The following is a 15,356-nucleotide window of genomic DNA, read 5'->3' as shown; positions in this document are numbered from 1 at the left end:
AGCACCATTCAAGGGAAAAATTCCCTTGGAAAATAGATTAGGTGTTGCATATTTGAGTCCCTTTCAATGGTTTCCTGTGAAACCTGTTTAGAAAAATGACAATAAAAGAATCACAGTAAACTAATACAAAAATTCAAATAAGATATATATATATATTTAAAGGTAAAGCTCATTCGATCTTTTCCCAGCCCTTGATTTTATTCCTGCTGTTCTTCCCATAAACATATTAAGAGGCCTCATTGTTTTGTCTGAAAGTAAACCAAAGGCTTCAGCATAAAACATGAATTTATGCTTGGGAAGACTGCATTAAGAACTATCAATTTAGGCCTACAGTATACTCTGCTGAACAGTGAACTGACAGTATCCTTTATGCTATTGAAAGATTTCACACTAAAATAGCCGAGCCAATCTTGAGGCCTTAGTGACCAAACTGAACTTTTAATGTACTGTATTTACAAAGCTGTTTTCTAAATGTATTTACAAGTTTAAAAGAAACAATATGGAAGATAACTGATTTAAGAAAACTAAAATAGCTGTTTAAAACCACAAACGTTAGCAAAGGTATAAAATCTTTTATTTTCACAGTTTGTCATAATAGGTTAAACATCTAGAGGAAAGGACACTGTCACTGTTTTCACATTTTTCTATAATTAAAAAGGTAGATTAAGAAGAGACTCAATTATGAACCAGCCTATATAATTTCATGATTTTGCTGTCAAATATTTCTTCACATATTTTTTTGACTTCTGCATTTATTGTAAATGAAATGTGTAACAGCTCTGTGCTAACTTAAAACTGTACAGACACATGACACTGTACAGTACTTCCATCATTTGCTTAAAATAACACAGCATACTCTGTTTTGGTGGACTTGTGAAATGAACTTCAATCACATAATGCTTCATGTTCCATGACAATGTTCATCCTGGCATACCACTATGTGACAAGGCACAATTTAATTGATGTTGCCAGGTTTGAAGTTCGTTTTCTACCAGAGTTACACACTTGGTAAGTGTCAATGTAAATGCTGGATGATGTTTTATGCTCACCTAGGTATGCATCCTTTGAAGCACTGCTGGACTTTACAGTACTGTGTTATGGCTTGATAATTATTAACACTGCTAGCAGTGGAAAGGGTAAATGGCGCATCCACGAGAACAGGAGCAAGCAGAACTTGCACTGCTGAATCATGAGTTTGTAGAAAAAGTGATCATTTCCTGCCCCTTAACAGTCCTGTTACAATGTTTTGAACCTGAACAATCAAAGTGATGTTGGTTTTTTTTTATTTTTTTATTTTTTTTTTGTCAGAGACAATTTTGGATAAGTCACTCTTTGGTAAACTCAAACCATTTTAATGCATTTACAATACAAAGAGCTAGATTTAAATAATGTTCAGATTGTGACATGGAGAAATTCAAGAAATAGAAAGTTAGTACCCACATCCTGCTATCCTCAACTCATACTTCCATGGAAAAAGGTCACACCAAAGGCACCACAGCACAGGTCCAAGATAAAGGGTGAAGAATAACTGTACATTTCTTGGATTTTGCATGTCCCAAACTTCATTTGTCAAAACTTTTTTTTTTTTTTTTTTTTTTTTAATTTAGTTACTTAAAACAAACATTCATGAAAAAAACCAGTATCAGAAACACCAACATGTTTTTAAGTGGGTAAACACATAGACTACCTTCCCTAGACACAGACATAGATTTTCCCTTACTGGAAACAAAAGTTCTACTGTTGCTTCAAAGAGAAAAACATCTCCCCACCCTCTGCCTCTGTAGGGAGGCAGATTTTAGGACAAAAGAGGCAAATCCTGTACTCAAATTAACTGCTCCAGTGGAGCAGGTGGAGTTTAGCCTGTAAATCTGTATTGAGTGAAATTAATTCTTATTGCAGACTGTCACAATATTAAGAACTAGTGTATTTAATAAAGCTACTGCACAAATATGCCCCAACTTCACAGGAGCCAGAAAAGCTTGACGAGGTAGCAAACCTACCTTTTTGCTTTCCTGTGATTTAGGAATGAGCTTTTCTTTTCTGAATTTCAGGAATTAAACAGCGTGTTCACAGATGGATTTTCAATATTTGCTAAACAAACATTAAGGCCCAATTATACAAAACCTGTATTTTAAAGAAGCACATGATTAATTCTGTTCATCAGGTAGAATTTTACACAGTAGTGTTTGCCCGTTCATGCTTTTGAGGTCTCTTAGGCTATTACTGGTTTTTTTGTTGGGGCTTGTTTGGGGTGGGGATTTTCTGGTTGGTTTGGTGGTGGGTTTGGGTATTTTTTTTTTCCTTTTTTTATTTTTTCTTTTTCTTTTGTTTAACTGTTACCATTATGCTTCACATTTTATATATTATACTGACCTAAATGACAAAGTTAGCACCATAGTAATAAAACACATTTGGTGAAACAAAAAGATTTAGAGTATATTAAAAGTTGTTGGTAGTTCCTTTATGCAGAAAACAACCACGGAAAATAGGAGGGAAGCCATAGCAACTCTGTAATACTCACACATGAAATAACAGACATATTGCTTGAAATTCCCGGAGAGTATTTGTTTCTTTATACAAAAAAAAGTACAAATTCCAAGTGCTGACATATCACTTGGAGCTTTAAGTAGGAAGTCAATGTGCACCTGAAAACAGCTCTCTGTGAAGAGACCTATTAAAACACTGCTTGGAAATACTGTAGTTAACAACATCGCTCTCAGGTTTTAACCAACCACAAAGAGTGATGAAGTTAAATTTAGTTACCTGGTATGGTTCTACAGTACGAAATGAAGGTAGATTCTGAGGCCAGTAAAAACACATTTAAAACCACAATGCTACTTTTAGGTTTGCTAATATTTTTTTTTAAGATATATATATAGATATATCTATCTCTATATATATAAAAAGGTCAGCACCACAGGTTGTCCAGCTTGCATTCTAGACAACTAACATAACCCCTCAACAATTTAACCATAATTTAATAGATTTATGGCATTTGGTTTATATATGTTATAAAGCAAAGCTATTAAACCAAGGTAATTTGCTTTGCTTACTTTTGCACACAAAGTAATAGTTGAATAAAATGAAAACCAAACAACATTCTTTTAAAACCAAAACCATCCTCCCAAAGTCCGAAGTTCTAAATCCTAAGCAGAGAGGAGACCTAGCAGTTTGTAAGAGTGGTACATGGTATAAACCTTGACATACTTTTACATTCACCTCAACCAGAATAGGAAAAGTGAAAGCATTTTATATATATAAAGCAAATTTATATATATAAACAGACTACCAAAAACAGTTAGTAAAAGCAAACAGATTTCATCCTGACACATGGAAGGAACCAAAGCTGTAATACTCTCTCTCCCCACTGCTGCATAACTCATTACCAGCAACAGGGCTTCAGAAATAAAATAAGGGAAGATTACAGCTTCTCGGTGTATCCAGCAGAGCTGCCAATCTTTTTCTAGTATCTTTCTCCACTGGAATTTGGATCAACCAATAGGGACACTTTAGCAGACTCTTTCTATGCTTTCCCCAGCACACTGTCATTTACATTTTGAGCATCTTCAAAAGCAAAACAAAACAAAACAACCCCCCCCCCAACAAAACAACAACCAACCCAGCCTCCTTCAAAAACAAAGAATAGTTATGTAGTCTTCTCCAGAAACCATTTCAAACTGATTTCCAGAAGGTCAGGAAAATTAAACGGCTGTTATACTTGTACTGAAGATTACTAAAAGAATAATATATTTTAAAAATACATTAGTAATGTGCTTGTTTGTGTTGCACTAAGAATGTAGTATTTTAATCAGATGCATTAGACATTGCATGAATTTCCATACTAGAATCCATAGCTTCAGAAGCTGAAGCGTCATTATCTACTTTCTGTTCTGCAAATGCTTCTGTTCTGTCTGGAGACTCTACCCTGGTTCTTACTTCTGTTACGCCAGGGTGATTTTTTCGCAAGTGCTGGTTGAGTGTACCCTGGAAAGGAAAACATTTTCCACAGATCTCACAGCGAAAGGGCTTGTCATCTGTGTGACCACGAATGTGGTACTCAAGTTGGTCCTTGCGGGTGTATTTCTTCCCACAGAACTTGCACACGAAAGGAGTTATTCCCATGTGCAATCGCATGTGTCGATCAAGGCTCCCTTTCTGGTTGAAAGACTTTCCACAGTAGATACAGATCAGCCTCTCATTGTATGGATACCAATGACCTCTTGCGTTTCTTTCCCGTGGACTGTTTTCATATCCTGGGTTACTCACCATGGATTCACTGTCAGCCCCTTGCACCAAGCCCTGAACATCACTGTGCAAGTGACCAGCGGATACCCGTTTCTGGCGTGCGCGACCCCCTCTGAAACAGCTCAGCATTGACCTGGAAGGACTGGTATTGCTCAGGCTTCCGAAGGTTTCCGACATACCTGTAGCCTGTGATGAGGCATGGGAAAATGAATAAACATGTTGTAAGACAGACCCATAGGAACCAACATTTACGGCTACCACTTGCTCTCCATCCACCATTTCAGTATGATATCCATCATCACCAAGCGAAGAGCTATCAGAGCAGCTTGGCCTGTCAGACTTCTCCATTTTAACTTTCACCTCTGCAATCTGACTTTCCCTTACTATCAAGTCTCCTTGGTCATGATCACCTTCAATCTGAATCTCATATTCAGAGATACTCCCACTGCTTCCTCGATCTGAATGCCCTTCTTCTTGCAGACGACTACGTAGAGTTTTGCCTGGAGTAGTTTCCATCCGAAGATCGCTGCCTGCTGTTGACTGTCGCACCTGAGAGCAATAGGGGGGAGATATCTCAATGGGATTGGCAAAGTAGCTGCTGTCCTTAACTCCATTGCGATTTTCAGGATTTTCTTCAGCACCAACAGTGACAGAGTCAACATCACCGACACTGATCTTCGAATGAATACTCTCCAGTATCTGTGTGCATTTATCAATGACGCACTGCATTTGTAGAAAGCTAGCTGCAGTTAGAAAACTAACAACATCCTTCAGCTGTAAGGACATCCTTCCAGTGTAACAAAAAGAAAGCAACTGTTCAAAAACATTGGGGTTTTTAATAACTGATATTGATAAGCCACTCATGGTGCTCAGTGCTGAATGGTCACGGAAATACGGAGAACTAGCAGCTAAGACAGCTTTATGGGCTCGAAATGGCTGACCCTGAATATGCACAATTATGTCACATAGCTTCCCTTGCAGGCGGAGCTCGTTTAACTGGCTCAGAACAGTGTTGCTGTACTCGGGCACATCAAACTGAATGAAACTGCTGCTGTCCATTTCTACTGATGTAAAGAGTAATCTGAAAGAAAAATGAGAAGATTTGCAGCTGAGAATGAATGCAGAGTTTTCCATTTAAAAAATAAATGCTTGCACATTTTGAAGTTAAATCACCACATTGATCTCTTTAAGCTGCATTAAAACAAAACAGTTGGTATAAATACTTGTTATAATACAAAAAATAGTCTTAATCTAGCCATTTCTTGCATTTCTATAATTTGAATTATCCCTCTGCAACATTCACAATTCAATGCTCATAATCCATCCCAGGCTCCCTGAGACAGTCTATGTCCTAAAAGGAACTCTGTGATTTCACTCTGATTTAACTCTAGGCAAGTGATTTAACTCTAGGCAAGTTAAAAACTTCAGAAGCTTTAGGAGGTGTTCAGGCCAGATACTACATTGATACTTGCACTGTTAAACTGCCCAAGAATGAGCTTTGGAAGGTACTTTATGAGGTTTGAAAAACCTGCTAAAGAAAAGCGACAGGGACGTGTGTGTGCACACACACACAAATGTGTTTTAAAAACATTTAAGTCTAGATATGTCAAGGTTATCTCAGAGAAGATGAATACACTGCACAGGGACATTTCTGTTTAAACATTTACCTCCTTAGAAATTAAACTGCACGATTACTAAAAAAAAAAGTAAAAATCCATCTTTCAATATACACATCACAAACCAAGGAACTCCTGGTGAAAGGAAACATTTAAGTGTGGACTCAGTTCCAAACTATTTACCCAGTGTGTCTGAGGTTCCCAGATAACACTGAATTTGGGTCAATCTGCAAGGCAGCGTTTGAAGGGAAAGCGCTGGAGCCACCCAGGGACTCTCAAGCTTTTTAAATCTCCTTTTGTGATTTTTTTAGACCAACCATGATGTGAACATTGAAGCTCATCTGACACAGAAGCGATTTCCCAGCTATGATCATCTGACATTTGAACTCTAACCTAACTCAGAAGGCATAGGTACTCAGACTTGCCTGCTACACTGGGAAAGGGTGTTCTCAGAGGCTGTAGGGAGATGCATACATTTCAAAACAAGGTCTAAAGGACGTTACTGATTTTTCATGGAGTATTATCATAAAAAGGACACACATACCTGTCCCCGAGTGTGTCTCTCTGTGGCAGACACCACCCTACATTTCCAAGACTGGGCCCCTAATCTGGTGCCCCAAAATCTTCAGGCTTTTATTGCTATTCTCATTCTTACTAATGCAGAAGTCTAAACACATAATATTGCCATCATACCTGTTTTTCCAACTGCATAAACAGATCTCAACATCATCCATTGACTTCTGATGCAGGAAGTATGTCCAATGTATCACAACATACTAGTGGATATTTTTTTCTATTTATGTCTTATGTTACATGCTGTAATGGGACATATGAACAATTTAAATCAAATGATGAAAATTCAGACACTCTAAAAACAAAATCAATGGATAGGAATATATAAAAAACCTATAAGGAAGAGCTGGAGCTGTATCAGCTGACTGTCACTTAAAACTAACATTCATAATCTCCACAAATGGAACTTCTTTTCAGCAGAGAAATAAGACAGCCAGCTTCCCGACTTAAGTAACATCATGTCTGACTTAGAAACCGCCCAAAACTCTCATAGAGCATTCAAAATCAGGTTGTTCGAGTTGCTGAACATGTTCTGTAAGATACCAGTGGTTCAGAGATTAAAATGGGTAAACCAGATGTCACTTGAGTTTTTACAGTTGTTACGTAAAAGCAGGACAAAAGACGATTTATGTGCTCTTTCATCTGCTGAGGGAAATAAGGACTAGAAGGTGGTTAGCAGAAGCGGTATAATCACAGCTATCTATACAAGAATACCTTTGGCAAGGCAACAAAGCCACAAAATGATTCAGAGCTCGTGAGCTGATGCAAGTCAGACACAGGTCAGAAATCAAACATTACAACAAACAAACCCCAGCCTAACAGAGGTGCAGTTAAACAGCAACCTCAACCGTGTTATTGAGCACGCCTGCACATGGTGTAGGGAGCCTCTGCTCAAGTCCCTACCAGATGCACCCATGCCGCTGGGAAGACAAGTTTCAGAAGTCAGGATACACGTTTGTCAACTTGTTGCTCACCTGACAGGGCAGCAGGCTTCCATATAAACCCAACACAGGTAACCCCTTTAGGTGTGGGGCTTATGAGTTCTGCACAGATGGGACACCAGGACATTCCTGATTAAGTTTCTCTTTACTAAGCTTGTACATTCATATACTTTTCATATACAGAAAGTATATGCCTCATACTTCCCTATGGGCTCTTATTCAGCAAAATGGAGAACACTTTAGTCCTACGCAAAATATTAAAATACAAATTGTCACCACTTGCACCAGTCCAGGCAGAAGGAATGAATGAAGGACAGGTTCCTGAGTAGAAGGAAAATGGACATTTTATGCCTTACCATTGAGAAAAAAAAAGAAATGTTTTTGATCATGGCATCTTAGTATCTCTAAATGAATTCACATTCCCTAGGACATGGCCACAGATTGAAAATTAACTGTGACCACAGTCCAGAGAATGCATGAGAAGCAGGAAGAGAGGGACATATAGAGGAAAGGGATTCGCAGTGATCCTTGCACATCACAACTCTTCTAGAACATCCAGCTAGGTCCATAGGCAGATATATCCACAAGTAATTCTACATCCTTGTTTTCAGATTTGTTTAATCTTTCTTTTGGGAAACAAAGCAGCTTATTTTCCTTAAAATGTTAGGAGTAAACAGCACAAATCCTGGTAGTGAGTGGGGAAAATGATGGAGCTAAAAGTCTGCACATGTGGCTGTCAAGGTAAGCAGTAAAAAACCAGAAATAGGGATCAAGGGAATATACAGTATTGCTCTGAAAGCAAACGCATCAAGTACAGAAAACACAGCCCAAAAAGCAGTGGATAATGAGTTTCTCTACCCATCTGCTCTTGAAAAAAGCAAGCAAACAAGCTACAGCATGCACTTGTGACTACTTTTCCACCTTAGTCTCCTTGGAAGACACATCCTTCCTGTGACCTTGAAAACATCTGTAGAAAGCTGGGGTTAAATGACAAGAATTTAGAACAGCAGCAGCACTTGGCAGAAGAGAAACCCTTTCCTCACTTCCAGCAAGACTCTGAAATCTCTAGTTGAAGCAGTCCAGGAACTGACAAGGATGCCAGTGAACCCCACATTCAGGGTTCATTCAGGCAGGACTGCAGCAGGAACAGCGCTGAGACTGCAGTGATTTTGCTGGGGTATTCTAACTTCATTGTATCAGTTTGGGAAGGCAAGACCTGAGGAAAAATCCGGCATTACACATGCCAGAGCAGGCACCACTAGCAGTGTTTTATTGATGAATAATAGTTAGAAGAACGATCTTATTTATTCCTCCAGTTTTTTAACAGCTTCCTCCAAGTTGAAATGTCTCCCTAAGCTCTACTCTTGGGGTGAGGAGAGTAGCAGAAAGATACTCTAAAGCACAAATTAGCTTTGGACATATCAAAAGTTCAGAATGAAACCAATTTTATTTGTATTACACAAATTCAAGCATTTGAAGGGTAGGGCGAACTAAGATAAGTCATAGCAATGGCAGGTACTCTCATAGTTAAAAAGTAATGCATTTTGTCTTGCTTTAGCTTCCACCCCTGCCTGCGGGAGAGCACAAAGTTAGCTTAAAGTCCTGTGAAATTTAAGTCCACCTCTGGGCACTGAGCTATGAACAGGTCCTCTCTCAACCTTCCTGCACAAGTAGATCAAAGTATTTGAGGTTTTCATAGATGTTATATATCCAAGAAATTGGCTAAAGGCTTTCTTGTTTTAAAGCACAGGCCAGAGCTAGACACCACGTTCACTAATTCTTAGCAGAGCTCGGTGTTGAGCCTCCTGTCTATTTCTGTAGGAGGTGATCCAGTCACACCCAAAAGAATCATATCAATTCTCTTCACGCCTGCATTACATTTATTCATCAGGGTCTGACACAGCAAACATAGACCACAGTATGAATTTACTAGTAGTGGATTGCTGCCCTGTGTCTTCAAACAACAGTGTTCATTGCAGTAACCTGTGAACATGAGAGTGATACGATACGCATTTAACATTTCACATTAGATTTCAAAAGAAACTTACTTTAAAAATTATGTTCTAGAAAAGCTCTTGTTTCACTTAAAAACCCAAGAATAGATGGTGACAAAACACATTCAGCATTTTAATTTTACTGACATCATACAGTAGCAGCAGGGAAGCATCATATAACTACAACACGAAGCTGTGTGTCTGCCAACGTCGTATTAGTTTCTGCTTCTAAGTCTGCACCTGTTTAATTTCATTCATCACTGATGTATGATTTGCTGTTATCATGGACAGGTGAGTAATACAAATTCTGCTCATCTGAACTCACACAAAGGTGTGAGAAAAGAGGCCCTGCATTTTCTATACTTAGCTCAGCAACATGGGTTCCTTAGGGAAAAAACAGATATTACAAATCACAGCTGCATCTGAAAAGTGAAATACATAGAAAAGTTAAGAGGATCATAACAAAAAATAAGACTAAAACAAGAAAAGTGCTCCACGACACCAAGAATGGATACTCCATGCATTACTGCTCAGTATAGAGAGAAAAAGCAAGGAAAGAAACAACCATTTGTACAAATCACTACTCTCCTCGCTTGCATTTTGGAGCATTGAGTGTTTACTACACCAGCTGTGAAAAGACGTCATTGCAAAAATGTATTCAAGAGAATCTTAGCCTAGGAATGTAACTCTTTTGTCTGAGATCAGGGAAGATTTAGGGCAAAAAACTTCATCACCCTCATTCCTTTCTGTTTAAATTTGCATTTCAAATTTGCCTTCATTTTCAGATTACAGCAGCCACAATAATTAACGCTGTACCAAAGGAAAACTACAATGAGCTAGTTCACAGTCTAGGGGCATTCCTAAGAGTCCTCTTTAAATAATCTTTGAAATCAGGAAAGAAACTGATCATACAGTCTTTTGCAAGTTTATACTCGTAACAGTGAAGTACTATATTCTCTTTGAAAAGCCAACATATAGCAGAGTGCCCTTGCATGGCCTTAATGTAGTGTGACACACAGCGCTGCTGCCTTGCTGAAAATCTGGCTCTGAAGCATGGTCAGCTTCCCTACAGTGAGGAGACAGATTTTAGTATCACAGGCATTAATAGACAAACAAATAAATAATGTAAAAAGGCACGCTACTCTCCCAACAACTGAGACAATTTTGTGCAGAACTGCAGCACACAACAATATAGGCAGTACTATGTAAATACGTAGCATTGAGTTTTGCATCAATTCTTCCTAAATTCAAGCAGCCATTTTCTTAAGAACTCTCCAGCCTTTAAAGATCATGAAGGAAACTAAATTATATTTGTCTCAGGTGAGATGATCAGATTCTGCTGTTTTCTATAGATTTAAAAATCAATTGCACTAGAGGTTTTTCCAGAAACACACACAATGAATACTAAAAATAGAGCCTTATGTATTCTCAGCTCATCCATGCAGTCTATTTCGTGCTCTGTACAACACACTGCCAGAGGCATCCTCCTGGTGACAGAAAATATACCTAATGACACACTTCTCAGTGTAATTTATGCACTAAAATCAGAGCTGTGCATAGACATCTATATAAAATTAGAACAATTCCTTGCAACCACAGAAAGAATGATGGGGGGAATGTTTCCACTTGGCACTTAAGGGAACACCTGGAGCTTAATGGAAGAGACCTATAAAATAAGTCCTCGTGTACTAACGAGAGAACTAACATTTAAAAGCTCTTTAACATATTATTTATCAGCTAGGTCATAGCATTCTGGCAAGCAAAAACCTGTTGAAACCTTACTCTGTCTGAATTGGGTCATCTAGATGTTACCTGATAGCAGTAATTCACAAGCACGTGGCTATTAACTAAAACCAAAGAAAACACAAAGCAATAGGCTTTAAGATTGGTGATAAACTTGCAAGTATCTGCCTGACCACATAAAGTAATAGCTTCATCTATTTTCTTTCAAAGCTTCCCTCGAATGGAACATTAAATAAGTATGTACTTAGTGCTGAAATCTTTGTCATGTCAAACAACACAGTCTCCTAAATCACTCTTATTTATACTCTTCTTTTGTGAAGAAGAGTTTTCAGGGAATTACAAAGCTGAATTTTAGAAGCATTATCAGCCATAGAAGAATAAATCAAACAAGAATCTTTGCTTAGGTTGATTTGCATTCCTTGTTTTTAAACTCAAACACATTTAAACTCAGACACATTGAAGAGATTGCTATATATAGACATGAAAGTTTGTATCTCAGAATAAGTGACAATCATGGACTCAGATGGAAGTTTAACAAAGGTGATTTGGAGATCCTAAGAGATGCTACAGCACAACAGAACATTCTGTTAACATTTCTGTTGCAGCATGAAACTTCATTTTGTTTGCAGCACCTCCAATAGGATAAAATGCACTTTATTTATGGCATCTTTTATACCTCCAGTGATCTGAAACCCCTTTCCAGCTCAGTTCAACACATCATTCTGTTAGATTCACCTCTAACAGGTAAATAAAACTGTCAGTATGATTAAAACCAGCTTGCACAAGCCTGTGTTTCTACATAAACTCCCTGCCCACACTTTTGTTAAGCTCAGTACTAAACAGTCTACAGTAAATACCTGATGCAAAAGCCATCCCCCCAAAAAAAACCTTAAATGAGAACTACGCTACCTTTCTAGTAGTCCAATATGAGAGCAATACAAAAGTTGTGGAAAGGACCACATCTCTCAAAAACAAATGGCTATGGAAGCAATTAGTTCCTTTCTTAACAAAATAGGATTCAAATCCTCATTCCTCCAAGTGTCAACCATTTGCAAATCACTGTAATTTTGATTCACAAAGTGTATTATGTTTGGGAAAGTTTGAACTAAGCAAAAAAAAGTGGCCATTGGAATCAAAGGAAATATAGGCAGTTCAGGCAACACTTGAAATAGTGAATTACCTGTAGTAAGCACACAATAGAAGGTGTATATGTCTTATTATTAATCAGAAACCAGCTTTGAAATGAGTCTGCTTCACTTCTATTTTAGACTAAAATACAGAACCTGTAGTGGAGACTACAGAGCAATTTAAAGCTTCAACAAATTACCTCTTAAAAATGCAGAAAACCCCCAGTTTCCTCAGAAACTGAAGCCAGTCAGTACAGGCTGAAATGTAGTTACTAGAAAACTTAGCTCTTGCACAATTTTATCAGTAGATATCAGAACAATAACAGGGAAAGTCAATGTCATCATCCCTCCTCTGCAAACACAGAGGCAACACTCAAAGTACCAGACATCCACAGTGAAACCAAGGGTAAATGTCCTGCGTGCCAGGCAAGGAGCATGGCAGGACACAGTCCCATCACTTGCAGGGGTGAGCAGTACATTAAACCTCTCCCCTATGGGGAGGGATATTTTTACTAATTCAGCCTTTTGCCTAACAACAACTGAAAAGTGTTTATTTTTACCTCACCAACATTCACAATGTGATGAACAGAAAATCACTTGAAGGAGGGGGTGATTTTAACAACCAAGTTAAAACCAAATTGATTTATATGTGTATACACACACACACACACACACATACATACACATGCTAATATCAATAATGCTACAAACCTAAGCTCAATGCTCAGCATGGTGCAACAGGGGAAATTATTGGAAGTGCAAATTTAGCATTTCATAGAAAGAAAAAAACCAAACAACCCAAAGCAAAACAAATAAACCAGGAGCCTCTTATTTGAGCAAATATCCAAAGAAAGCAGTTGTGAAACTGAAGTCCAACCTTCATCCCTTATTCTCAAATTGTCTTCCTCACAATTGCCTGTATGGAAGTGATTAAAAGAGTGAAAAATGAAACAACTATTGATCATAAACAAAGCTTCACCCAACAATTGCAACCTCAGTGCAGATCATCTCTACATTTTGGCTCTAGAAATTACTGCAGAAGTGATGTGACAAGACCCTGTAAGTGACAACCACAAACTTATTTTGTGCACCAATTTCATAAGATACACGCTAAATAAACCTAAACAGCTGCTGTCCACACTTTGTGAGCACTGACAGCTCTGAGCTGCGGGCTTCCAGAAGTCACTGTCAGTAGGAAGGGACCCCTTTAGCTGATAGCATGAGACTTGAAATACATACACACCCCCAGAACTTTGAGTGGGGTGGGAGAGGAGAGGGCTTTTGTACCTTCTGCTATTGCAATAAGTTATGTGCTACCGATTTAACACTTGGTTACTATTATGCATTTTAATCTATCTACTCGTTCTTTTATTTTAACCTCAGTCCCTCTTCCTTAGATCACAACTGTCGGGCACCAATGTCTCTTTTAACCCAGGAAGTACCTGTATTCTCTAGCTATCAGCAACCTTTTTTGCAGTAGATGTAAAGCAGCTCTGACAAACACGTTTCATGGTGCTGTCCCAGCCCGCTACTTCTGACAGTCTCAACACTGTGCAGCTCTCATCGATCAGGCAACGAGGCACCGGCACATCCCAACTCCACACGCCGGGAGCTCTGTCACAAGCTGCGGTGCAGCTAAGCCTGTGCCACCTTTCCTTCCTGGCAGCCCGGCTCTCCCTATCAGTGTCTCTCGGACCGCTCGGGCTTGTTCCAACCTCACGCTCGGCTTCGGTTTACTCTAACATCAACCCAACTCTGCGCGCACCTGCCGGGGTTTTGAAGGGCGCTGACAGGGACCGGGGCTTCCCCCACCGACCAGCAGCGGCCGGAACGGACACCGGCCCCGGCCCGCCCCACTGACAAGCCAAGAGTGCGCCGGAGACACGGACTCGGGTTACGCGGCGCCGGCTCCAGGCGAGGCGAGGCTGGGAGCAGCGCAGCCCCAGCGGGAGCCGCTGACACCGCTCCCAGACGGGCCCCGCGCCGCGTCCCGGCCGCTCGTCCCGCAGCCGCCGCCCCTACGGGGCCTGTCAGTGCCGCGGGACACCCCCCCCGCAGAACGGCTTCGTCCCGCACGGGAGCGCCGCGCCGGCCCCCGGGCCAGGTTCCCGCCGCACCGCGCCGGCCCGCCTGCCGCTCACCCGGAGCTGTCAGCGCCTCTCACATGGCGGGTCCCCGGCCCGGCTCCGGCCCGCTCCCACCGCCGCTTCCCGCCCGCTCCCACAGCTCCTCGCACCCGGAACTGATTCCGCTGGCAGCGCTTCCGCTTCCTGGTGACGTGCGGCGGGCGGAGCTCCCGATGCACCGGCCCGAACCGGGCCCGTCTCTCGGCCTCCCGTGTGCGGACGTGGGAGCGTTTAAGCGAGGCCGTGCGGGGCAGAGCCGTTCCCGGAGCTCTCCCGGCGCTGAGGTTTGTGCCGCGCTGTTCGAAACGCGCCACAAGTGGGGAATCGCAGGAGATGAAAACGAAAGCGGTGGAGATCACCGTGAGCGGCTGAGCGCTCCATGGGGGCGTGCACGGCTGGAACTGCCCCCCGTGGGTTGCGAGTGCAGTGGGGTCTGTGCTGGGGCGTACCCGGCTCTGTGTATGCAGAGAGGAGCCCTCACCCGCGGTGAGCTGCTGCCTGCACCGAGCAGTGCAAGGGAGGAGTTAAAAATTCACTTGTGTCACTCCACCCTTACCCCTCACTCATTGATTTGGCACTCCGCACATGCTGGTGGATTCACGCTTCACCACACAGCTCACCGTGTGAGTCAGGAGCCTGGTGCCAGTGGGTACCGCCGGGGCACCCACATGGTCTGGCCTTGGACATCACCTCCGAGGGGTGTCTTTCTCTCGCTATAGAACAGTTGGAAGAGGTGTTAATGGGTTATCAGATAAAGGAGCAGACTGGGAGAGCATCCTGACCCGGGGGCACAACAGGCACATGAATGGCAGCTACCTCAGCACCAAAGAAATGTGCCCAATTCCACAAATTCATCCGCTTGCTGTGTCAGGAGAACCAGGTTTTAGTGTTTTCTTCGGCCAGGCTGGCATGTTCTCAGTGTTTCAAGAAGACACGTTACTAGACACACGTTTTCTTTATATATTTAATAAAGTTATATATCAACAACTTT

The 15,356-nt window shown here is 41.0% G+C and overlaps 1 protein-coding gene across 3 annotated transcripts; it reads right to left on the bottom strand.

Annotated features, from left to right (window-relative positions):
- Nucleotides 1-557: 557 nt before the first annotated feature.
- On the bottom strand, nt 558-14,490 carry ZBTB34 (zinc finger and BTB domain containing 34). Of its 3 annotated transcripts, XM_080630795.1 has the most exons (3): nt 14,381-14,434; nt 6,555-6,677; nt 558-5,326 (listed from the first exon to the last, which is right to left on the bottom strand). In XM_080630795.1, exons 2-3 carry the CDS (start codon nt 6,593-6,595, stop codon nt 3,805-3,807), a joined length of 1,563 nt encoding a protein of 520 aa, XP_080486921.1. In that variant the 5' UTR covers nt 6,596-6,677; nt 14,381-14,434; the 3' UTR covers nt 558-3,804. The 3 variants fall into 3 exon arrangements, with proteins under 3 accessions (XP_080486921.1, XP_080486922.1, XP_080486923.1); XM_080630796.1 differs by lacking the exon at nt 6,555-6,677 and having other exon boundaries at nt 14,381-14,490; XM_080630797.1 differs by lacking the exons at nt 6,555-6,677; nt 14,381-14,434 and adding an exon at nt 14,005-14,370.
- Between the last annotated feature and the right edge of the window lie 866 nt (nt 14,491-15,356).

This window comes from Psittacula echo (genome assembly GCF_963264785.1).
Source record: "Psittacula echo genome assembly, chromosome: 16".
In the NCBI taxonomy this organism is placed as follows: Eukaryota; Metazoa; Chordata; class Aves; order Psittaciformes; family Psittacidae; genus Psittacula; species Psittacula echo.
The sequence above is the reverse complement of the archived record's forward strand: the minus strand, read 5'-3'. Positions and strand labels throughout refer to the sequence as shown.

Bases quoted from the DNA above. Each gene is read 5' to 3' on its own strand.
- ZBTB34 (XM_080630795.1), bottom strand. From the start codon at position 6,595: ATGGATGATGTTGAGATCTGTTTATGCAGTTGGAAAAACAG. The intron at 5,327-6,554 runs GTATGATGGCAA...TTTTTCTTTCAG, and splicing joins TTATGCAGTTGGAAAAACAG to ATTACTCTTTACATCAGTAG.